The sequence below is a fragment of the Melospiza georgiana genome, chromosome 33 (assembly GCF_028018845.1).
Source record: "Melospiza georgiana isolate bMelGeo1 chromosome 33, bMelGeo1.pri, whole genome shotgun sequence".
NCBI lineage: Eukaryota > Metazoa > Chordata > Aves > Passeriformes > Passerellidae > Melospiza > Melospiza georgiana.
Window position 1 is genome coordinate 3,270,551 of NC_080462.1, and position 23,776 is coordinate 3,294,326.

Below are 23,776 nucleotides of genomic sequence, written 5' to 3' on the forward strand. Positions count from 1 at the left end.
GGAGTGCATAAGGGTGACATCATTTCACGTTGTGCTCAATGAGCTCGGTGTGACGTCACTCCGCCCCGCCCTCTGCCCGTCACGTGACGCCCCTGGGCCGAATACGAGCGGGGGAAGGCGGAGCCGCTGTCGGGGCCGCGCATGCGCCGTGCCGGCCCGCCCGCGTGGCCCCCTCTGCCCCCATCGCCCACGGCCGCGTGGGGCGCGCCGGGAGGGGCGGGGCTGAGCGCGGAAAGGGCGTGGTCTGGCACAGAATGGGGCGTGGCCACGCGCGATTGGCGACGCTCGGCATGGAGGGGGCGGAGTGGAATGTGAAGAGGCGTGGCTTAGCCGCGAGGGGGTGGAGCCGGGCACACGATAGGCGGGGCTGAACCGCAGGTGGGCGTGTCTGTGCCCACATAAGCAGTGTCAATACGCGGAGTGGGCGTGGTTTGTCCCGAAAGGGGCGTGACCGTGTGGGCGGGGGCGTGGCCGGGCGTGGCGGGCGGGGGCGGGCTGAGGGTGGGGGGGCGCAGCGCGCGCTCCAAGATGGCGGCGGCGGCGGCGGGGCCCGAGTCCGGCGGCAGCAGCGGCAGCAGCGGCGGCCTCGGCGGTACGGGCCGGGAACGGGCCCGGGGGGCGCGGCTGGGGCGGCCGGGGGCGAGGGAAGGGCCGGGGGGGGGCTGAGGGCGTGAGGGGCTGAGGGGGGAATGGGGGCGTGAGCGGAATGGGGCGGTCTGGGGGGGATTTGGGGGGTTATGAGGGGGATTGTAGGGGCTATGAGGGAGATTTGGGGGTTATGAGGGGGATCTTGGGGGTTATGAGGGGGATTCGGGGTTTATGAGGAGGATTATAGGGGTTATGATGGGTCTGGGGGCGTGAGGGGCTGAGGGGGCAGCGTGAGGGTGAGGAGGCTCTGGGGCGTGAGGGGAATGGGGCGATCTTGGGGAGATTTAGGGGCTTATTTGGGGGTTATTAGGGGGATTCAGGGGGTTATGAGAGAGATTATGGGGGTTAGGAGGGGGATCTGGGGGGTTATGAGGGGAATTTTGGGGCTGTGAGGGGGATTTGGTGGTTGTGAGGGGGATTTGGGGGGTTATGAGGGGGTATTGGGGGTTACCAGGGGGTTATGAGGGGTCTGGGGGCATGAGGGGGCTCTGAGGGGTTTTTTGGGGGGGTCTTTGGGTGTTTTGGATGAGTTTAGGACTGGGAGACTCAGGGGGTTTGGGGGGTTTTTTTGGGGTATAGAAGTTTAGGGATGATGGGGATTTTGGGGGTCTTCAGGGATTTTTGGGGATGTAAAACTCTGGGGCTGAGTGGGGGTTTTTGGGGTCTTTACGGGGTTATTTTGGAGAGGTGTGGGACTCTTTTGGGGATTTCTGGGGGAGTTTTGGGGCATTTGGAGCTTCCCGGGGGAATTTTGGGGCCCTTGGAGCTTCCCGGGGGTGTCTGAGGTGCCATGGGGGGAGCCCAGCCCCAACTTTTCCCTGGAAAAACCGAATTCCGAGTTTTCCTTTTTCTACAAAACACCTGGGAACGCTCGGGGGGGGACCCAAAACTCCCAAAAATAAAAAAATAAAAAAGGTGGGGAACGGGGCGGGGAGGGAGCAGCGCGTCGGTGCCAGGGAAATCCGATTCCCGTTCCCGTGCGGTGACTCACGGGGGTGGGATCGGCTCGCGGGGATCCCAAAATCACAGAAAAACCAAAAAAAAAAACACCAACAAAATGAGCCCGGGATCGGCTCGCGGGGATCCCAAAATCACAGAAAAAATCCCAAAAAAACACAGAAAAATCCCAGAAAAACCCCAGAAAAATCACAAAATAATCACAAAGTGAGCCCGGGGATCGGGCAGCAAAGCCTCCCAAAATCCAAGAAAAATCCCACAGCAGCAAAGCTCCGGGATTTGTTTGGACCAGCGGGGACGGGAGCCGGGGAAAGGGCTGGAAAATCGGGAATTGCCACCTCGGAGGCTTTTTTGGGTTAAAACCGCCGATTTCGGGGCTTTTAACGCCGGGGCTTTTCATTTTCCCGTTTTTGCCTGAAGCTGGCAGGATTGCTGGGAGAATCCAGCCCTTTATACCACTTTTTTCAGCTCCAAATTGATTTTTCCACCTTAAATTTTGGGTTCATATCCATAAAAATTCCAGCTGAGAAGGAGCTCCTGGATCCTCAATTTTCCCTGGAAGAGTTTAAGGCCTGATCCCTGATTTTCTGACTCTTTATCCGTCGGGCTTTTTGGGAATTTGGCTCCAGAAACCCCAGGAGAGCAGCGTGTGTGGGTGGGATAATTCAGGTTTTGTGTTTTGTTGGACTTTTCCCTGTTTTTGTGGGAGTTTTCCCGTTTTTCTGGGGGTTTTCTGGGGTTTTCCATTGCTTTTGTGGGATTGATTCTTTCTGAGTGTGGATTTTCCTTTCTTTTGGCAGGATCCAACACCTTCAAAAAGTCCCTGACTCCTGAGGTGAGTTCCAGAGCTGGAAAAATCACAAATTTCAGATTTTCCTGCCAGAGTTTCTCAGGTGGTTTCGGGTGGGAAAAACGCTGTAAAAAATGAATTTTGCAATTTTTTCTCTCTCTCCCCGTTTTTTCTCTTTTCCCAAGATGCCAGGAGGATCCCAGACCATCCGGAAAGGCCACAGAGGAGTGGATTCCACGGGGGAAACCACCTACAAAAAGGTGAATTTTCACTTTTTTTCCCTTTTCCCGAGGAGTTTTGCCCAGGATCACTGTGGGAATGGGAGGAGGTTCCACGGAAATGAAGGAAAAAGGGAATTTTTGGGTTTGTTTTCCCCCCATTTTAATTGTCGCGCAATCCCCGTTCCTGCTGAATTCCTATTCCCGTTGAATTTCTCTCGTTCCCGTTGAATTCTTGCAATTCCTGTTTCTGTTGAATTCCATCCGTTCCCATTGGATCTCTCCCATTCCTAATGGATTTCTGTTCCCACTGAGCTCCCATTGCCTTTCCCACCAAATCCCTCCCATTCCCTCTGTGCTCCTGCCATTCCCAGCGCCATTCTCACTGCAATTCCCATCTCCATTGCCATTCTCACTGTAATTCCCATCTCCATTGCTATTCCTACTGTAATTCCCAGCTCCATTTCCATTCCCACTGTAATTCCCATCTCCATTGCCATTCTCACTGTAATTCCCAGCTCCATTCCCATTGCCATTCCCACTGTAATTCCCATTTCCCCTATTCCTGCTGTAATCCCCGCTGTTTTCCCATTCCTTGCCCCATTCCCTCTTTCCTGTTTCCCTGTTCTCGGCTGTAATTCCTGTTCCCATGCCCAGCTGTAACTCCCATTTTTGTTGTCGCTGTAATTCCCATTCCCATCTGTAATTCCCACTGTATGTGCCCCATTCCCTTTGTAATTCCCAATTTCACTGTAACCCGTTTCCCCTGTTCCCCATTCCCATTCCTGCTGTAACTCCCATTCCCACCCGTTCCCAGGTGCAATCCCCTTTTCCCGCTGTAATTCCCATTCGCGCTGTAACTCCCATTCTCATTCCTGCTGTAATTCCTGTTGCCATTACCTCTGTAATTCCCATTCCTGTTCCCGTTCCCATCCCCACTGTAACCCCGTTTTCCCCCGTTTCCCCAGACGACGTCGTCGGCGCTGAAGGGCGCCATCCAGCTGGGCATCACGCACACCGTGGGCAGCCTGAGCACCAAGCCCGAGCGCGACGTGCTCATGCAGGACTTCTACGTCGTGGAGAGCATCTTCTTCCCCAGGTCAGCACCCAGAGGGGCTCGGGGACCCCCTGTTCCCCGTGGGACCCCCCAGCCCCATTCCGGAACGTTCCATGTGGGATCCCCCCCTGTTCCCCGTGGGACCCCCAGCCCCATTCCGGAACGTTCCATGTGGGATCCCCCCCGTTCCCTCTGGGACCCCCAGCCCCATTCTGGAACGTTCCATGTGGGATCCCCCCCTGTTCCCCGTGGGACCCCCAGCCCCATTCCGGAACGTTCCGTGTCCCCCCCGCAGCGAGGGCAGCAACCTGACGCCCGCCCACCACTACAACGATTTCCGCTTCAAGACCTACGCGCCCGTGGCCTTCCGCTACTTCCGGGAGCTCTTCGGCATCCGCCCCGACGACTACCTGGTCAGCTGCCAGCGGGATCCCTTCCCCTTTTCCTTCCCCTTTTCCTTCCCTGGAATTCCTTTCCCTTCCCTGGGTTTCCCTGGTCCCTTTTCGCATTCCCTTTTCTCTTTTTCTTTCCCTGGACTTCCCTGGAATTCCTTTTTCCGTTTTCCTTTTTCACTTTTCCTTTTTTCCTTTTTCCCTTTTGTCTTCCTTTTCCCTTTTCCTTCTCTCCTCTTCCTCTTCCTCTTCCTCTTCCTCTTCCTCTTCCTCTTCCTCTTCCTCTTCCTCTTCCTCTTCCTCTTCCTCTTTCTCTTCTCTCTCCCCTTTTCTTTCTCCTCTTTCTCTCCCTTTTTTCCCATTTTTCTTCCTTCCTCTCCCACGTTTTGGGACACCTTTTCCCTTTCTCCTTCCCACATTTCCACATTTCCCCTCGTGCTGCCACCCAGCCGCTCCTGGCTGCTGCCCTTCCCCTCTCCAAACCATTTCCCCTGCTTGTTTTGAGCGGGAGAACTCCAATCCCCTGCTGTTCCCAGAAAAGCCCCAATCCCAAATCCCCGATCCCGTTCCCCTGCTGTCCCCAGTAAATTCCTAATCCCCAACCCCACTGTGTCCCCGCAGTACTCCCTGTGCAGCGAGCCCCTGATCGAGCTCTCCAACTCGGGCGCCAGCGGCTCGCTGTTCTACGTCAGCAGCGACGACGAGTTCATCATCAAAACCGTGCAGCACAAGGAGGCCGAGTTCCTGCAGAAGCTCCTGCCCGGATACTACATGGTGAGAGGGCTGGGAATTCCGGGAGTTCCCTGGGAATTCCAGCCCTGGGAAATCCCAGCAGGATCACTGGAGACAGCGGGGCTGGGCTCGCATGCCCCTTCCAATCCCTGAATGCCCAAAATCCCCGAAAAACCCCAACAATTCATGCGAAGCCCTCCAAACCTGGGGGACTTGGATGCTCTTCTCACGTTTCACCTGCGATTTTGACACATCCCCAACCCCAAAACCCCCGTAACAGCCCCCAAAACCACTCCATAGCCCCCCCAAAACCACTCTAAAACCCCCAAACCCCCGTGCCTCTGCAGCTCACTCTCCATTTCCCTCCTGTGCAGAACCTGAACCAGAACCCGCACACGCCGCTGCCGGAGTTCTATGGGCTGTGCTGCCAAAAACCCCCCAAAACCACTCCAAAACCCCCCAAACCCCCATAGCACCCCCCAAAAAACCCCCCAAAACCACTCTAAAATCCCCCAAACCCCCCAAAACCACTCTAAAACCCCTCAAACCCCCATGCCTCTGCAGCTCACTCTCCATTTCCCTCCTGTGCAGAACCTGAACCAGAACCCAAGCACGACGCTGCTCAAGTTCTACTGGCTGTACTGCCAAAAACCCCCCAAAACCCCCCAAAACCCCCATAACACCCCCCAAACCCTGGTGACTGTGCAGACCCTGCCCGTTTCTGTGCAGAACCTGAACCCGCGCACGCCGCTGCCCAAGCTCTATGGGCTGTGCTGCCAAAAACCACCCATAACAGCCCCCAAAACCCCCAGACTCTGTGCCCCTGCAGCTCACCGCCCGTTCCTCTCGCCGTTCCCCTGCAGAACCTGAACCAGAACCCGCGCACGCTGCTGCCCAAGTTCTACGGGCTGTACTGCGTGCAGGCGGGCGGCAAGAACATCCGCATCGTGGTGATGAACAACCTGCTGCCGCGCTCGGTGCGCATGCACCTCAAGTACGACCTCAAGGGCTCCACCTACAAGCGCCGCGCCTCGCCCAAGGAGCGCGACAAGGCCTTCCCCACCTTCAAGGACCTGGACTTCATGCAGGACCTGCCCGACGGGCTCTTCCTGGACGCCGACATGTACAACGCGCTCTGCAAGACGCTGCAGAGGGACTGCCTGGTCAGGCACGGGGGGGATTCGGGCGGGATGGGGTTGTTTTGGGGGTGTTCTGCATTTTTTCCTGGTTTTTTTTTTTTTTTTTGGAAATCAGAGGCGTTCTGCATTTTTTCCTGGTTTTTTTTTGGGGGGATTGGGGTTGTCCTGTATTTCTTTTATTTTTTTTTTTGGGAAATCGGGGATGTTCTGAATTTTTTCTGTTTTCTTTTTTTAAATTGGGGGTGGTCCGTCTTTTTTCCTGTGTTTTTGTTTTGTTTTTTTTTTTAAATCGGAGGTGTTCTGCCTTTTATCCTGATTTTTTTTTTTTAATCCAGGGTATTCTGCCTTTTTTCCTAGTTTTTTTTGGGAAATCAGGGGCGTTCTGCTTTTTTTTTCTGTTCTTTGGGGAAATTGGGGGTGTTCTGTGCCTTTTCCTGATTTTTAAGGGAAATTTCAGGGTGTTCTGTGCTATTTTGTGGGTTTTGGGGGGAAACTGGAGGTGTTCTGTGCTTTTTCCTGTTTTTTTGGGGAAAATTGGGGGTGTCCCACCCTTTTCCCTGTTTCTGTGGGTTTCTAATGGAACATTTTTCCGGAAGATCCCGACCCGCGATCCAACCCCGTTTTTGCCCGTTCCCAGTTGGGAGCCCCCCCGTTCCGTCCCCAAATTCCCAAATTCTCGTTTCCAGGTGCTGCAGAGTTTCAAGATCATGGATTACAGCCTGCTGGTGGCCATCCACAGCCTGGACCAGGCGCAGCGCGAGCGCGCGGCCGCCGGAGCCCCCCGGGACGGCGACGGCGACCGGGACCCCCCGCGGGCGGCCGGCGGCGCAGAGAGCGCTCTACTCCACGGCCATGGAGTCCATCCAGGGCGAGGCGCGGCGGGGCGGCACCATCGAGACTGACGATCAGTGAGATTGATTGATTATTGATTGGTTATTGATTGGGGTTAACGGGGACCGGGACCCCCGCGGCGCAGAGAGCGCTGTACTCCACGGCCATGGAGTCCATCCAGGGCAAGGCGCGGCGGGGCGGCACCATCGAGACCGACGATCAGTGAGATTGATTGATTATTGATTGGTTATTGATGGGTTATTGATTGGGGTTAACGGGGACCGGGACCCCCGCGGCGCAGAGAGCGCTGTACTCCACGGCCATGGAGTCCATCCAGGGCGAGGCGCGGCAGGGCGGCACCATCGAGACCGATGATCAGTGAGATTGATTGGTTATTGATTGATTGGGAGTCACTGGGATCCATTCCCCATTCCCCGATCCATTCCCCATTCCTGACCCCATTCCCCACTCCTGACCCCATTCCCCATTCCTGACCTCATTCCTCATTCCCCTTTCCCCATTCCCTGATTTCCCCTTTCCCCATTCCTCATTCCCATTCCCCTTTTCCCAGGATGGGCGGAATTCCCGCCCGGAATTCCCGGGGGGAGCGGCTGCTGCTCTACATCGGCATCATCGACGTCCTGCAGTCCTACAGGTCAGTCAGTCGTTATTAATTAATTACCTGTTAATTAACCCGCGTTTCCTGAGCCTTGGGATCCCCCCCCGAGACCGGGAGTTTCCACCGTGGGCTTCAAACCCCGGGAATTCCTGGGAATTTTGGGAATTCCGTGGGAATTTCTGCTCCATTCCCTCCCCGCAGGTTCGTGAAGAAGCTCGAGCACTCCTGGAAGGCCCTGGTGCACGACGGGGTGAGTGGGAAATGGGAGTTTCTGTGGAAAAACTGGAATTTTTATGGAAAAAAATGGGGATTTTTTAATGGAAAAACAACTTTTTGAAAGGAAAATGCCCTTTTTAAGGAAAACGACCCTTTCTTATGGAAAACCCTAATCTTGAAGGAAAACTCCCAACTTCAGTGGAAAATCCCCAGCTTTTAAGGGAACTCCCAAAAATTTGAGATTTTCCACCCCCTTGAATTCCTGAAATTTTCCCCCCCTGAATTCCTGAGATTTCCCACCTGAATCCCTGGGATTTATTCCCAAAACCCTGGGATTTCCACCCGAATCCCTGGGATTTCCACCCGAATCTCTGTGATTTGTTCCCAAATCCCCCCCGAGCCCCCCGGGGCTCCCCCTCCGGCCCGGAATTCCGGGGCTCATTCCCGTTTCTCCCGGGCTCCAGGACACGGTGTCCGTGCACCGGCCCAGCTTCTACGCCGAGCGCTTCCAACGCTTCATGTGCCACACGGTGTTCCACAGGATCCCACGTGAGTGCCAACAAAACTCCTGCTTTTCCCTCTGCAATTCCCACATCTCCGCCCCACGCCCCGTTTTTCCCCTTTCCCCCCTTTTTTCCAGCTTTTTCCTGGTTTTTTTCCGCTTTTCTCCTTCTCTGTCCCCTAATAAAGCTGGAAAAATTATTTTTTAGTGTTTTTTTCCCCTTTTCTGGGTTTTCCTGCTTTTCCCTATTTTTTCCACCTTGTTTTTCCTTTCCTTGACATAAAAATTCCCTGGAAAATTTGGAAAAGTGGTTTTTTGGGGTTTTTTTTTTAGGGATTTTTTTTCCCCCCTTTTCCAACCTTTTCCTTCTTCTTTTCTTTCCCTACAATCCTGCCTGAAATCCGCTTTATTTGGAAATTGCTTTTCTCAATGATTTTCCCTTTTCCTCCTCCCTCCCCCAGACCCCGGAATCCCGGGATATTCCCGGTTTCTCATGGAATTTCCCCCTTTCCCTCCCCGATGCCCCCGGGCTGTTGCCGGTTTCTCACGGAATCCTCTCCCCCGTTTCCCAGTGAAGCCGTCCCCGTCCAAGAAGAGCCGCGGCGGCGCCGCCGTGCCCAGGAGGAGCTGCCAGGGCGGGACCCCGGCCCCGAACCCGGCCCCGAACCCGGCCGGCGGCGACGCCAGGGCCCCCCCGGGCCCCGACGGGGACCCCGAGCAAGGTGGGAGCTCAAAAATCCCCGTTTGTATCCCCAAAAATCTCCATTTGTGTCCCAAAAATCCACGTTTGAATCCTGAAAATCCCTGTTTGTATCCCAAAACTCCCTGTTTGTATCCGAAAAAATCCCCGTTTTCATCCCACAGAATCCCCATTTCTATCCCAAAAATCCCTACCCCATTCCCAGGTTCCTGACCCCATTCCCAATCACATTGCAGGCTCCCAATCCCATTCCCAGTTTCCCAATCCCATTCCTGACCCCATTCCTGTTCCTTTTGCAGGCTCCTGATCCCATTCCCAGCTCCCCATTCCCAGTTTCTGTCCCCATTCCCAGTTTCCATTCCCAGTTTCTTGCCCCCATTCCCAGTTTCCTGTCCCCATTCCCAGTTTCCTATTCCCAGTTCCCATTCTCAGTTCCCCATTCCCAGTTTCCCAGCTCCCCATTCCCAGTTTCTGTCCCCATTCCCAGTCCCCATTCCCAGTTTCCCATTCCCAGTTTCCGTTCCCGTTCCAGGCTCCCGCCCGGACCTGCTCCCGCGCTGGGTGCCGGGGTTGGGCAGGGCCGCGCTGGCTCCGTCCCTGTCCCTGTGCCTGTGCCCATTCCCAGTTTCCCATTCCCAGTTCCCATTCCCAGTTCCCATTCCCAGTTCCCCATTCCCAGTTCCCCATTCCCAGTCCCCATTCCCAGTCCCCATTCCCAGTTTCCCATTCCCAGTTTCCATTCCCAGTTCCCCATTCCCAGTTCCCCATTCCCAGTTTCCCATTCCCAGTTCCCATTCCCAGTTCCCATTCCCAGTTCCCCATTCCCAGTTCCCCATTCCCAGTTCCCCATTCCCAGTTCCCCATTCCCAGTTCCCCATTCCCAGTTTCCCATTCCCAGTGTCCCCAGTTCCCCATTCCCAGTCCCCATTCCCAGTCCCCATTCCCAGTTCCCCATTCCCATTCCCAGTTTCCCATTCCCAGTTTCCCATTCCCAGTTTCCCATTCCCAGTCCCCATTCCCAGTCCCCATTCCCAGTCCCCATTCCCAGTTTCCCATTCCCAGTTCCCATTCCCAGTTTCCCATTCCCAGTTTCCCATTCCCAGTTTCCCATTCCCAGTTTCCCATTCCCAGTTTCCCATTCCCAGTCCCCATTCCCAGTCCCCATTCCCAGTTTCCCATTCCCAGTTTCCCATTCCCAGTTTCCCATTCCCAGTTTCCCATTCCCAGTTTCCCATTCCCAGTTTCCCATTCCCAGTTTCCCATTCCCAGTTTCCCATTCCCAGTTTCCCATTCCCAGTCCCCATTCCCAGTCCCCATTCCCAGTTTCCCATTCCCAGTTTCCCATTCCCAGTTTCCCATTCCCAGTTTCCCATTCCCAGTTTCCCATTCCCAGTTTCCCATTCCCAGTTTCCCATTCCCAGTTTCCCATTCCCAGTTTCCCATTCCCAGTCCCCATTCCCAGTTTCCCATTCCCAGTGTCCCCAGTTCCCCATTCCCAGCTCCCATTCCCAGTTTCCCATTCCCAGTTTCGGTTCCCGTTGCAGGCTCCCGCCCGGACCTGCTCCCGCGCTCGGTGCCGGGGTTGGCCAGGGCCGCGCTGGCTCCGTCCCTGTCCCTGTGCCCATTCCCAGTTTCCATTCCCAGTTTCCCATTCCCAGTTCCCATTCCCAGTTCCCATTCCCAGTTCCCCATTCCCAGTTCCCCATTCCCAGTTCCCCATTCCCAGTTCCCCATTCCCAGTTCCCCATTCCCAGTTCCCCATTCCCAGTTCCCCATTCCCAGTTTCCCATTCCCAGTGTCCCCAGTTCCCCATTCCCAGTCCCCATTCCCAGTTCCCCATTCCCATTCCCAGTTTCCCATTCCCAGTTTCCCATTCCCAGTTTCCCATTCCCAGTCCCCATTCCCAGTCCCCATTCCCAGTCCCCATTCCCAGTCCCCATTCCCAGTTTCCCATTCCCAGTTCCCATTCCCAGTTTCCCATTCCCAGTTTCCCATTCCCAGTTTCCCATTCCCAGTTTCCCATTCCCAGTTTCCCATTCCCAGTTTCCCATTCCCAGTCCCCATTCCCAGTCCCCATTCCCAGTTTCCCATTCCCAGTTTCCCATTCCCAGTTTCCCATTCCCAGTTTCCCATTCCCAGTTTCCCATTCCCAGTTTCCCATTCCCAGTTTCCCATTCCCAGTTTCCCATTCCCAGTCCCCATTCCCAGTCCCCATTCCCAGTTTCCCATTCCCAGTTTCCCATTCCCAGTTTCCCATTCCCAGTTTCCCATTCCCAGTTTCCCATTCCCAGTTTCCCATTCCCAGTTTCCCATTCCCAGTTTCCCATTCCCAGTTTCCCATTCCCAGTCCCCATTCCCAGTTTCCCATTCCCAGTGTCCCCAGTTCCCCATTCCCAGCTCCCATTCCCAGTTTCCCATTCCCAGTTTCGGTTCCCGTTGCAGGCTCCCGCCCGGACCTGCTCCCACGCTCGGTGCCGGGGTTGGCCAGGGCCGCGCTGGCTCCGTCCCTGTCCCTGTGCCCATTCCCAGTTTCCATTCCCAGTTTCCCATTCCCAGTTTCCGTTCCCGTTGCAGGCTCCCGCCCGGACCTGCTCCCGCGCTCGGTGCCGGGGTTGGGCAGGGCTGCGCTGGCTCCGTCCCTGTGCCCATTCCCAGTTCCCCATTCCCAGTCCCATTCCCAGTTCCCCATTCCCAGTTTCCCATTCCCGTTTCGGTTCCCGTTGCAGGCTCCCGCCCGGACCTGCTCCCGCGCTCGGTGCCGGACGCCGCCGGGGCCGCGCTGGCTCCGTCCCTGTCCCTGTCCCCGTCGCCGTCGCCGTCCCTGTCCAGCCCCTCGCTGGGCAGCGCCGGAGCCACCTCCCCCCCCAGCAGGTGGGAAAAAGGGATTTGGGGTTGGGGAATGGGGTTTGGGATTGGGGAAAGGGATTTGGGATTGGGGAATGGGGTTTGGGATTGGGAATGGGGTGTTGGGGTTGGGAATGGGGTGTTGGGGTTGGGAAGAGAGGGGTTTAGGATTGGAAAAGGGGGTTTGGGATCGGGGAAAGGGGGTTTGGGATTGGGGAAAGGGGGTTTGGGATCATTCTCGAGAGATTTGGGATCATTCCTGAGGGGTTTGGGATCGGGAACAGGGGTTTGGGGTTGTTTCTGAGGGGTCTGGGATTGGAAAAAGGCGATTGGGATTGGGGAATGGAATTTGGGATCAGGAAAAAGGGTTTGGGATCAAGGAAAAGGGATTTGGGATCATTCCTGAGAGATCTGGGATCATTCCTGAGGGGTTTGGGATTGGGGAAGGGGGATTTGGAATTGGGGAAAGGGGTTTGGGATCATTCCTGGGGGGGTTTGGGATTGGGAAAAGGGGTTTGGGATCATTCCTGGGGGGGTTTGGGATCGGGAAAAGGGGTTTGGGACCATCCCCGGGTTTTTGGGGCCGTTTCCCTGGAATGCTCCATGGAAAATGGGGAGTTCTGGAATTCTCACGGCTGATCCCGCATCCCCGCAGGTCCGTGGGGGTTGAGGTGCACCCGGGCCCTGCTGCAGCTCCCGCAGCCTCCCTGCCCAGGTGAGCCCAGACGGGATTTTTGGGATTTTTGGGGATTTTTTGGGATTTTCCCCGGGAATTCCCGGGGTCTGGAGCTCGCTGCTTTCCCAAACTTCCAGGGTTTTTGGGAAATTCCCAAATCCGGGGTGTTCCCGCTTCTCCTGCTCCCAGGGCTGGAATTCCTGTGGGATTCCCGGGGAATGTTAATGTTCTCTCCATCCACAAATCCCATGGAATTCCTGGGTGGAATTTTCACATTCTCCACGGAGAAACCTGGATTTTTCCGATGCCTTTCCGGTGGTTTTCCCAGGATTTCCTGGGAATTCCATGGGAGCAGCAGCAGGGGGTGGGGATTGAGGGCTGGGATTCCTTGGATTTCCCCCAAAAATTCCCCAAAATTCCCATTTTTCCCCTTTTTCCAGCGGATCCCCCGGGCCCTCCCTGCCCCTGGAGCTGGAGGAGCTGCCAGAGACCGAGATCAGCTTTGTGAGTGATTTCCATGGGAAAAAAACCGGGAATTCCCTGGGATTGGGGTGGGGTTGGATCCTGGAATATCCTGGGAATGCAGCGGGAGCGGCGCTGCCCTCGTTCCCGGGGCTCTGGGCAGCCCAAAATCCCTGGAATTGCCCAAAAAAGGAGGAAAACCCCTCATTCCAGAGGGTCTGGAGTATCCCAGATCCCACCCAGAGCATTCCCAGATTTTCCCTCCTTTCCCAGGGTTGGGAATTTTCGGGACAAACCCCAAGCACTCCCTGGGGAGTATTCCCAGTTTTCCCAGTTTTTCTTCACTCCCTGTTTGTTTTCTCTTCCCAGTGAACGGGCGCCGGTGGAATCCCAGCCAAGCCTCGGAATTCCGGAATTCCTGCTTTTCCCAGCGCTCCTGGAAAATCGGGAACGGCCCGAAAAAAATCGGGAATGCCCCTGGAAAATCGGGGACGCCCCGAAAAATATGGGGGAAGCCCCAGAAAAAATCGGGAATGCCCCGGAAAAAATCGGGAATGCCCCGAAAAAAATCGGGAATGTCGGGATCCCCCGGGAACGCCGGGGATGGAAACCCCGGGAGCAGGGAGCTGAAATTGCCAGGAATTCCTGGATTTTGGGATGGGAAAAAGGGGGAGAGAATTCCTGGAGAATTCCCGGCTGGAATCAGAGCCGCGCCGATTTTTAGGGGGGGTTTTTTCGGGATTTTTAATCCTGGTTTTTTTTTTTTTTTTTGGAATTTCCATGGGATCCCATCCCGGTTTTCAGTCCCGGGGGAGTTCTTGGGATTGTTAATTAGGAATTATTAATTATTAATTTTTATTCAGGAATTGGGGTTTGCTCTGGGTTTTCCATGGGAAATGCCCTGGAAAAGAGGGAAAAAGGAGGAGAAATCATGGAAAAGCTCCAGGCTCCCCTTTTCCCAGCAGGAATTTTGGGAAGCTTTTCCCACAGTCTGGGAAGAGTTTTTGGGATTTTTTGGGGGGATTTTTTTGGGGAATTTTCGGGATTTTTTGGGATTTTGTGAATCCCAGCCCATCCCGGGATTCCCCCCCGGATTTTTTAAGGATTTCCCTCCAAAGTCCCGGCTCAAATCCCACTTTTCCAGTCCCCAAATCCCATTTTTTAACACCTCTGACAATCCCACAAAATTCCCAGAGCAGATTTTGGGATGGGGGATAAAACAAAAACCCCAAACAAGTCCAGAGTGAGGAATTTCCCACCTGGATCCCAAAATCCCAAAAATCCCCAAAATCCCCAAATTCCCAGAGCAGCCCCCGGGGCTGGTGCTGATTTTTGCTCCATGCCTGATTTTTTTTTTTTTTTTTATGGAAAAATCTCCTTTTATCCCAAAGTCCCGCTTGGAAAAATCCCGTTTTTTATACAAACCCTGGAATTTCGAGCTTTTTGTGCCGAAAAAACCCCCGGAACGTGGAGCAGGGAGGGGATTTCTCCCTGGCTCTCCCTTTTCCCACGTTTTTTAAGGAAAAGCTGAATTTTCCTGCCCCCGAATCCCGGATTTCCCTTGGAACGGCCTTAGCCCAGCACAGGGAACTCGGGGACAATTCCGTGGATTTCCCCTTTTTCCTTGGAATGTTTGTCTATATTAGACAAAATCCCTCCCGGCCCCCTTTTATTCCCATTTTTTATCGCATCAGGAGGGGAAATTTCCCCAATTTCTTTTCCTAATTTTCCCCAGTTTTTTCCCGAATTTTTCCCCAATTTTATCCCAATTTTTCCCCCAATTTTTTCCCAATTTTCCCTTTTTTCCCCATTTTTACCCTATTTTTCCCATTTTTTTACCCAATTTCCCTCCCCCCCTTCCCAGAACGGAATATTTATGAATATTTAAATATTTTTTGGGATGATTCCCCTTTTTCCTGGGAATTCTCCCCATCCAGAGGCTGGGGTTGGAATTTTTGGGGGATTTTTTTTTTTTTTTTTTTGTTGGGGTTTTATTTTTTTGGGGAATTTTCCTGTTCCCAAAGGGGGAAATTTTGGGAATCTCGGGGGGAATTTTCCAGGAGGAAAAGAGGATTTGGCTCTTCCCGGGAGCGGGAACGGAATCCTCCTGGAGTTTGGGGCGGAATTCCTGGAATTCTCCTGGAATTGGAATGGAAACGGCCCCGGATCGAGAGGGGAACCCGCGGGATTTTCATGGAATTTTCATGGACTTGGAACGGACTTTCCCTGGATCGGGGAACGGATTCCATGGAATTCTCCTGGATTTGGGACAGAATCCGTGGAATTCTCCTGGATTTGGTAATGGAATTTTCCTGGGCTGTGGGATGGATTTCATGGAATTTTCCTGGATTTGGGACAGATTTGATGGAAATTCTCCTGGATTTGGGAAATGGAATTTTCCTGGATTTGGGAAATGGAATTTTCCTGGACTGTGGAACGGATTTCATGGAGTTTTCCTGGATTTGGGGCGGAATCCGTGGAAATTTCCCTGGATTTGGGGACGGACTTTTCCTGGGTTTGGGAAATGGAATTTTCCTGGATTTGGGATGGAATCTGTGGAAATTCTCCTGGATTCGGGACAGGAATTTTCCTGGATTTGGGACAGAATCCATGGAAATTCTGGATTTGGGAATGGAATTCGCCTGGATTTGGGACGGACTTTTCCTGGGTTTGGGAAATGGAGTTTTCCTGGATTTGGGATGGAATCCGTGGAAATTCTCCTGGATTTGGGATGGAATCCGTGGGATTCCCCTGGAATTTTCTGGGGCTTTTCCCCCCCGGAATTCCCCCGGATTCGGGAATTTGGGTTTCGTGGAATTTCCCCGGAATTTCCCCCGGGTTCGGGGACGGAATTTTCCTGGATTTGGGAATGGAGTTGGTGGAACTGCCGTGTCCAGCCTGGAGTTGTTTGTCACCCTCGGGTCTGTCCCCACACGGGGCCAGCTCTGCCCTGGGGACATCGGGGGGACACTGGGGACATTTGGGGACACTGGGGACATTTGGGGACATTTGGGGGGGCCTGGGAGACCCCTGGGGACACTGAGGGGACATTCAGGGGCACTCCTGGGGTGGCCTTGGCTGGGGGGGACATTGGGGACACCCCTGGGCTCAAGGGGACATCTCGGGGGGGACACAGGACACGGGGACAGCCCTGGGGTGGCACAGGGGGACAGGAGACATCCCGAAGCTGTTCTCGGAGCCCCTCGCAGACCCCGCGGGCTGTGGCGGTGGGAGGGGACCTTTGGGGACAGTCCGGGACCTTTGGGGACAATTCGGGACCTTTGGGGACAGAGATGTCCCCTGGCAATCGTGGCGCCCCGCCCAGAACTACAACTCCCAGCATGCTCCGCGATGCGACACGCCTAGACGGGGCGCGCTGATTGGCGGCGGGGTCTGGACCAATGAGCGCGCGCGTTGTTGGGCGCTGTGGGGAGCGGGCCGGCGCTGAGGGGAGGAAGGAGCCAAGATGGTTCTGGAGAGCACCATGGTGTGGTGAGAGCCCCGAGAGCGCCGGGACACCCCCGGGAGCCCCCAGGGAACCCTCGGGCAAACCCGCGGGAACCCCTGGGCAACCTCCGGGCAGCCCCCGGCCCGCCCGGGCGCTTTCCCTGAGTCATGGCGGGGGCGCCGAGCGGGCCGGGCCTGAGGGGAGACGGAGCTGAGGGGACAGGAGAGGACAGGGGGGACATGAGGGGACAGACAGGGACAGGAGAGACAGACAAGGGCAGGAGGAGCAGGGGGTGAAAGGGAGACGGGGCTGAGGGGACAGGGGGGACATTAGGAGACAGGACCTGAGGGGATGGGGGTGCTGAGGGGACAGGGAGGGACAGAAGGGGACAGGGAGGGACAGAAGGGGACAGGCAGGGACAGGAAGGGTCTGAGGCAGAGATCTTGTGGGATGAGCCTCACCTGTCCCCAAAAAAACCCTGGATTTATGGGGAATAAATGTCAGCAGTTCCCCAAAAGTCCCAGATTTGGGGGGAGCAACATCAGCCATTCAAAAAAAATAGTAGAAAAGGAGATTTTGGGGAATGAACCTCGGCTATCCCAAAAAAACCAGATGTTTGTGATGAACATCCGCATTCCCGTAAAAACCTCATTTTAGACTGGAACGAACCTCGTTTTTCCCTGAAATAAAGTGGATTTTAGGGAGCTAAACCCCAACCACCCAACACAGGGAATTTCCCGGGATCCCCTTGTAACATTCCCTGGTTATTTTTTGGGCATTGCAGCGTGGACAACAGCGAGTACATGCGGAACGGGGACTTCCTGCCGACGCGGCTGCAGGCGCAGCAGGACGCCGTCAACATCGTGTGCCACTCCAAGACGCGCAGCAACCCCGAGAACAACGTGGGGCTCATCACCCTGGCCAAGTGAGGGGCTGGCAACGGCTGGGAGGGACCAGGAATGAGCCTGGAGTGGGAGGGACTGGGGTGGGAACTTCAGGAGTTCTTGGAGTGACTGATTCCCATTTGGAATGCGAGCAGTCTGGGGATTTTGGGGTCATTTCAGGTGGGAGCTTCAGGAATTCTTGGGACGGCTGTTCCCACTTGTGATGGCATGGGTACTGAGAGGGATTTGGGGATCCCTCAGCTGGAAATTCATGGAGAAGGGGCCGGGAATCGTTGGAGAACTGTTTGGAATAACTGGGGACGAATGCTTGGGATGGGAGGGATCTGAGGATTTTGGAGGTGGGAACTTCAGGAATTCTTGGAATGGGATGGATCTGGGGATCGCTGGAAGCCGGGGAAATCTGGGAATCTGGAGAATTGCCATCCAGATTCCCAAAGAATCCCCAGGAGTTGCTCCTGTAGCTGTGAGGCGCGGCCAGAATTTCCTGAATCCCGGGGGAATTTCCTGAATCCCGGGGGCATTTCCTGAGTCCCGGGGTGTAAATTCCCTCCCGTGTCGGGCCGTTGCCGTCTCCCCGCAGTAACTGCGAGGTGCTGACCACGCTGACCCCGGACACCGGGCGCATCCTGTCCAAGCTGCACACGGTGCAGCCCAAGGGCAAGATCACCTTCGGCACCGGCATCCGCGTGGCACACGTGAGTGTCCCTGTCCCGGGAATTCCTGCGTGGGGGAAATTCGGGGTTTCCTTGTGGTGGAAATGGTGGGGGAGGCTGTGAAGCGTAAATCCGTGGGAATTCCACAGAATTCCACCAGAAATCCATGGAAATTCCACAAAAATCCACCAGAAATCCATGGGAATTTCACAGAAATCCACCAGAAATCCACGGGAATTCCACAGAATTCCACCAGAAATCCACGGGAATTTCACAGAAATCCACCAGAAATCCACCATAGATCCATGGGAATTCCACAAAAACCCATGGCAATTTCACAGAATTCCACCAGAAATTCATGGGAATTTCACAGAATTCCACCAGAAATCCATGGAAATCCACGATAAATCCATGGGAATTCCACAGAAATTCACCATAAATCCACTGAAATTTTACAGAAATTGGCCATAAATCCATGGGAATCTCAGAGAAATCCGTGGGAAACCACTGCAAATCCATGGGAATTCCACAGAAATCCACCATGAGCTCATGGAAATTTTACAGAAATCCATGGAAATCTACCATAAATCCATGGGATTTTCACCGAGTACCATGGGGATTTCACAGAAATCGGTGGAACCCCACCATAAATCCATGGGGATTTCACAGAAATCCACCATAAATCCATGGGAATTTCACAGGAACCCCACCCAAATCCCGGGATCTGGGTTGGGGGATCCCCATTTTCCCGGGAATGGGTTGGGGGGTCCCCGATTTCCTGGGAGCAGCCCCAGACCCACTGTTTGCCTCTGGTGCAGCTGGCGCTGAAGCACCGGCAGGGCAAGAACCACAAGATGAGAATCATCGCCTTCGTGGGCAGCCCCGTGCACGACAGCGACAAGGACGTGAGTGCCGGGGGGGAGCGACACCGGGATCGGGGCTGGGATCACGGGATAACAACGGGATAACAACGGGAATAATGATGGGATCACTGCAGGATTGGGTCTGGGAACACGGGATAACAACGGGATCAGCTCCCATGAAATCTGCGCTTAGCCCAGGACTGGGGGAGTCACAAGGGTGGATCCCTGTGGTGGATCCCTGAGCTGATCCCTGGGATGGATCCCTGGGCAGCCGATTCAGGCCCAAGTCTGGAATGTCAGTGGGGTCCGGGCGCTGGGCCAGGTCCCAGATCCCGCTGATCCCAGGGAACTGCTGCCTCTCCCTCCCAGCTGGTGAAGCTGGCCAAGCGTCTGAAGAAGGAGAAGGTCAACGTGGACATCATCAACTTCGGGGAGGAGGTGAGAGTCCTGGGAATTGCCACACTCCAGAGGGAATTCCGGGGCCTCTTGCAGCTCCGTGTTGGGGCTGGGAAACCCTGGGAATGAGGGCAGGCCTTGAGGGTTCTCCCTGGATCCCAAACCCTCCCCAGCCCCGGTTCCTGCTGGGAACCTGCTGACAGTTGCATTTGCCATTCCCAGAGCCCTCAGCATTCCCAATCCCCCACTCCCAGCCCCTCACCACCCCACTCCCCCACTCCCAGCCCTCAGCACCCCACTCCCGTCGCAGGAGGCCAACACGGAGAAGCTGACGGCATTCATCACGGCGCTCAACGGCAAGGATGGCAGCGGCTCCCACCTGGTGACGGTGCCGCCGGGGCCCAGCCTGGCCGACGCCCTCATCAGCTCCCCCATCCTGGCGGGCGAGGGCGGTGCCATGCTGGGCCTGGGCGCCTCCGACTTCGAGTTCGGCGTGGATCCCAGCGCTGACCCCGAGCTGGCTCTGGTAGGGACCCCAAAATCCCCAAATGTCCCAATTCCCCAAATCCTGCTGGGGCTGGGCGCCTCCGACTTCGAGTTCGGCGTGGATCCCAGCGCTGACCCTGAGCTGGCTCTGGTAGGGACCCCAAAATCCCCAAAATCACTGGGAATTGGGTGTTTCCAACATCAAAATCCCATAAAACCGCAAATCCCCGCAGCACTGAGCCCCGGGGCTCCCAGCCCCCTCCTGCCCCCCGTCCCTGGCTTTTCCCAGATCCCAAATCCGGGGTTTTGGGATTCTGCAGGCGCTGCAGGTGTCCCGTTTCTCAGAGCCCCAGCCATGTTTTGGGGTGTATTCCAAGCCCTGCTTTGGGGTGTATGCCCAGCCGTGTTTCGGGGTGTTTTGTCCCAGATCCCCAGCCCTGTTTTGGGGTGTATCCCAGTCCATTTCGGGGTGTTTTGTCGCGTTTCCCTGGTGCCAGTCGCTGTTTTGGGGCGTGTTTGCAGGCGCTGCGCGTGTCCATGGAGGAGCAGCGGCAGCGGCAGGAGGAGGAGGCGCGCAGGGCGGCCGCGGCCTCGGCGGCGGAGGCCGGCATCGGAGCCACCGGCGGAGATGGTGAGGGGCTGGGATTGATGGAAGTGATGGGATTGGGAATGGGATGGGAATGGAACTGGGAGCGGGACTGGGAACAGGATGGATGGGGTTGGGAACGGCATTGATGGGATGGGGTTTGCGAGATGGGAACAGGATTGATGGGTTTGGGAACGGGGGAAATTGGGAATGAGATGGATGAGATGGGACTTGTGGGATGGGAATGGGATTTATGGGATGGGAGTGAGGAGGACTGAAAATCAGGATGGGCTCAGACGGGACATTGGGGATTTTAACCCTTCCCTGGGCGGGTGGGGACGCCCATTCCTGGGACACCCCTGGGTTCCCGGGCTATCCCATGCATTCCTGGCCGTTCCATGCATTCCTGCACACCCCGTGCATTCGTGCCTGCGCGCAGAGTCGGACGAGGCCCTGCTCAAGATGACCATCGGGCAGCCGGACTTTGGCCGCGCGGGGCTGCCGGACCTGAGCTCCATGAGCGAGGAGGAGCAGATCGCCTACGCCATGCAGATGTCCCTGCAGGGCGCCGGTGCGTGGGGGAACCGGGGGGAAAACCCCGGGAAAAACCTGGGAAAAACCTGGGATAACCCCGGGATTGGGGCCTGGGGCTGCCCAGGATCAGCTCGGGGTTGGTTTGGCTTTGCAGAGTTTGCCCAGGCCGAGGCGGCCGAGGTGGACAGCGGGGCGGCCATGGACACCTCCGAGCCCGCCAAGGTGGGGAGCGCCCGCAATTGCCAGCGTTACCAGCGCATTCCATCACTCCCATCCCAATCCCATCCCGTCAATCCCATCCATCCCGTCAACCCCATCCCGTCAATCCCATCCATCCCATCAACCCCATCAATCCCATCCTCCCATCCCATCAATCCCATCCCACCCACAGAACAGGGACGGGGTCACCCTCAGCGTTCTTCCATCCCAAACCATTCCAGGACTCCCTGTCCTGCTTCCTTTGGGATTTTAGGGATGAGATCCTGGATCCTTCCCTGGATTCCCCATCCCTGGGAGTGTCCAGGGCCCCCATTCCATACTCCAGTAACAATCCCAGTCCCTCTAGACCCATCTGGATCAGGATGATCCTGAATCCCCCAGAACGATCCCAGGTCCCCCCGACTGACCCCAAATCCTCCAGGACATTCCTGAATTCCCTGGGTTTTCCCGTGGATCTGGATGATCCCAAATCCCCCGGGATGATCCCAAATCCCCCGATCCCACCCTTTCCCCCGCCATTCCCGCTGCGCTCCCCGCAGGAGGAGGACGACTACGACGTGATGCAGGACCCCGAGTTCCTGCAGAGCGTGCTGGAGAACCTGCCCGGCGTGGATCCCAACAACGAGGCCATCCGCAACGCCATGGGCTCGCTGGCCTCGCAGGCGCACCGCGAGCAGGGCCGCGAGCCGCGGGAGCAGCGGGAGCCGCACCGCGGCGACAGGAAGGACGAGGAGAAGAAGTGAGAGACGCGGAACCCCGGGAATTGCGGAGATAAATATGGAATTAAAGGCATCTCTTGGGAATGGTGGGAATAAAGGAGTTCTTTGGGAGTCACGGGAGTAATTGAAGGGAGTTTGTTGGGAGCGCAGGGGAGTTGTTGGGTGTTGCGCGAATAATAAAGGGAGTGGAAATGGTTTATTGGGGATGGTGGCAGTGATTGAAGGGGTTGTTGGGAATGGTGGGAATAATTAAAGGAAATTTTTGGGAATCTCAGGAATAATTAAAGGAGGTTTTTTTGGGAGTTCCAGGAATAATTAAAGGAAATTTTTGGGAATTCCAGGAATAATTAAAGGAATTTTTTGGGAATCTCAGGAATAATTAGAGGAGGTTTTTTTGGGAGTTCCAGGAATAATTAAAGGAGTTTCTTGGGAATTGCGGGAATAATTAAAGGAAATTTCTTGGGAATTCCAGGAATAATTAAAGGAAATTTTTTGGAATCTCAGGAATAACTAAAACAGGTTTTTGGGAGTTCCAGGAATAATTAAAGGAAATTTGTGGGAATTCCAGGAATAATTAAAGGAATTTTTTGGGAATCTCAGGAATAATTAAAGGAGGTTTTTTTGGGAGTTCCAGGAATAATTAAAGGAAATTTTTTGGGAATTCCAGGAATAATAAAAGGAATTTTTTAGGAGTGACGGGAATAATTAAAGGAGTTTCTTGGGAATTCCAGGAATACTTAAAGGAATTTTCTGGGAGTTCCGGGAATAATTAAAGGAGTTTTTTGAGAGTTCCGTGAATAATGAAAGGAGTTTCTTGGGAATGGCGGGGAGTTCTTGGGAATAATTCGAGGAATTCCTAGGAAGTTGTGGGAATGATTAAAGGAATTTTTTTGGGAATTGGAATAATTAAAGGCATTTCTTGGGAATGGCAGGGATTTCTTGGGAATTGTGGGAATGATAAAAGGAATTTCGTGGGGATTGTGGGAATAAGTAAAGGAGTTTCTTAGAAATGGAAGTAAATTATTGGGAACAGTGGGAATAATTAAAGGGGTTTCTTGGGAATGGCGGGGAGTTCTTGGGAATGATTAAGGGGATGTCTTGGGAATTGTGGGAGTGATTATAGGAGTTTCTTGAGAATGGAAAGTTATTGGGAATTGTGGGAATAATTAAATGGATTTCTTGGGAATTCCCGGCATGAATAAAGGGATTTCTGGGGAGATTGGAAGGGATTCCCTGCGCTGGGGTTTCTGGGAGCGGAATTCCCGGGAATTCCCAGGAATTCGGGATTTGGGAATTCCCGCAGCGGCTCCCGGCATCCCCCGCGCGCTGTTTACCGTGAGACTGAGGGGCGGGGCGGGGCTGCTGATTGGCAGTAGGGTAGACCAATCAGGGAGCGGAAGGAGCGGATGTTGTCATTCTGGCGGCAAATAATATAGGGAGGAAGGCGGGGTTAAATACGAGTGGCAGCTCTGCGGACCAATGAGCGACGAGAATTGGCTTGGCGGGATTTTGGACACGCCAGCCAATGGGAAGCGAGGAAACAGAGGCGGGCTTGAGTGACAGTGGTAGCCACCAATGGCATCGCGCAACATGCGGACATGGGCGAGACCTTCCCTCAGACGCCTCCGTGAGTGACAGCGCTGGCAGCGAATGGGAGGAGGACGTTGAGGCCATTTCGGGCCCGGCCTGGGCGGGTTCTGGTGCTGAGGGACGAATCCCGCGCCCAATGGGAGCCCCCGGCCGGGAGCCGCCGCCATGGACGGTCCCCGAGGCCGATGGCGGCCGGAACTCGTTCTTGATAAACAGCGCGCTTTGACCAATGAAAAAAGCGAGATGAGGCGGGGGGTTAATTGATAAACAGCGCTTTTAACCAATCGGCAGCGAGGTGCGCCAGCGCTGGCAACCAATAGGAAGCGAGGATATCGCGGTGGGCGAGGTTTTGCGAGTTGAATGACACCCGCGCTTCCCAATCAACACGCCCGGCGTGGGGCGGGTCCCTCTTAGCCAATGGGGAGTGCGGACGGCCGCGTTTACCATTGAGTGACAGCGGAATCAACCAATCAGAATGTGGATTTTGACGAGTGACGGGCCGTGCAGCGAATGAGAAAGCGCGGTGAGGGCGGGAACGCGCGGTGCGAGCGGCCGGCGGGGCGGGGGGGCCAAGCAGGAAGTGGCGGAGGGGAA

General features: G+C 55.2%; 2 protein-coding genes across 2 annotated transcripts; both read left to right on the plus strand.

The window, feature by feature from the left end:
• The first annotated feature begins 514 nt into the window (after positions 1-514).
• On the plus strand, positions 515-13,254 carry PIP5K1A (phosphatidylinositol-4-phosphate 5-kinase type 1 alpha). The gene is given in 17 exon segments (XM_058042987.1): positions 515-592; positions 2,406-2,440; positions 2,581-2,655; positions 3,582-3,712; positions 3,966-4,083; positions 4,684-4,836; positions 5,658-5,957; positions 6,620-6,724; positions 6,726-6,841; positions 7,336-7,419; positions 7,585-7,633; positions 8,064-8,148; positions 8,674-8,823; positions 11,528-11,672; positions 12,301-12,360; positions 12,762-12,825; positions 13,153-13,254. Coding segments are annotated over 17 exon segments (1,737 nt in total). The 5' UTR covers positions 515-528; the 3' UTR covers positions 13,156-13,254.
• Positions 13,255-16,171: 2,917 nt separating this feature from the next.
• On the plus strand, positions 16,172-21,712 carry PSMD4 (proteasome 26S subunit ubiquitin receptor, non-ATPase 4). Its single transcript, XM_058042992.1, has 10 exons — positions 16,172-16,275; positions 17,016-17,156; positions 17,717-17,831; positions 18,608-18,694; positions 19,022-19,090; positions 19,359-19,574; positions 20,057-20,165; positions 20,560-20,691; positions 20,809-20,876; positions 21,413-21,712. The coding sequence occupies exons 1-10, from the start codon at positions 16,250-16,252 to the stop codon at positions 21,614-21,616; spliced, it is 1,167 nt and encodes a 388-aa protein (XP_057898975.1). The 5' UTR covers positions 16,172-16,249; the 3' UTR covers positions 21,617-21,712.
• Positions 21,713-23,776: the final 2,064 nt, after the last annotated feature.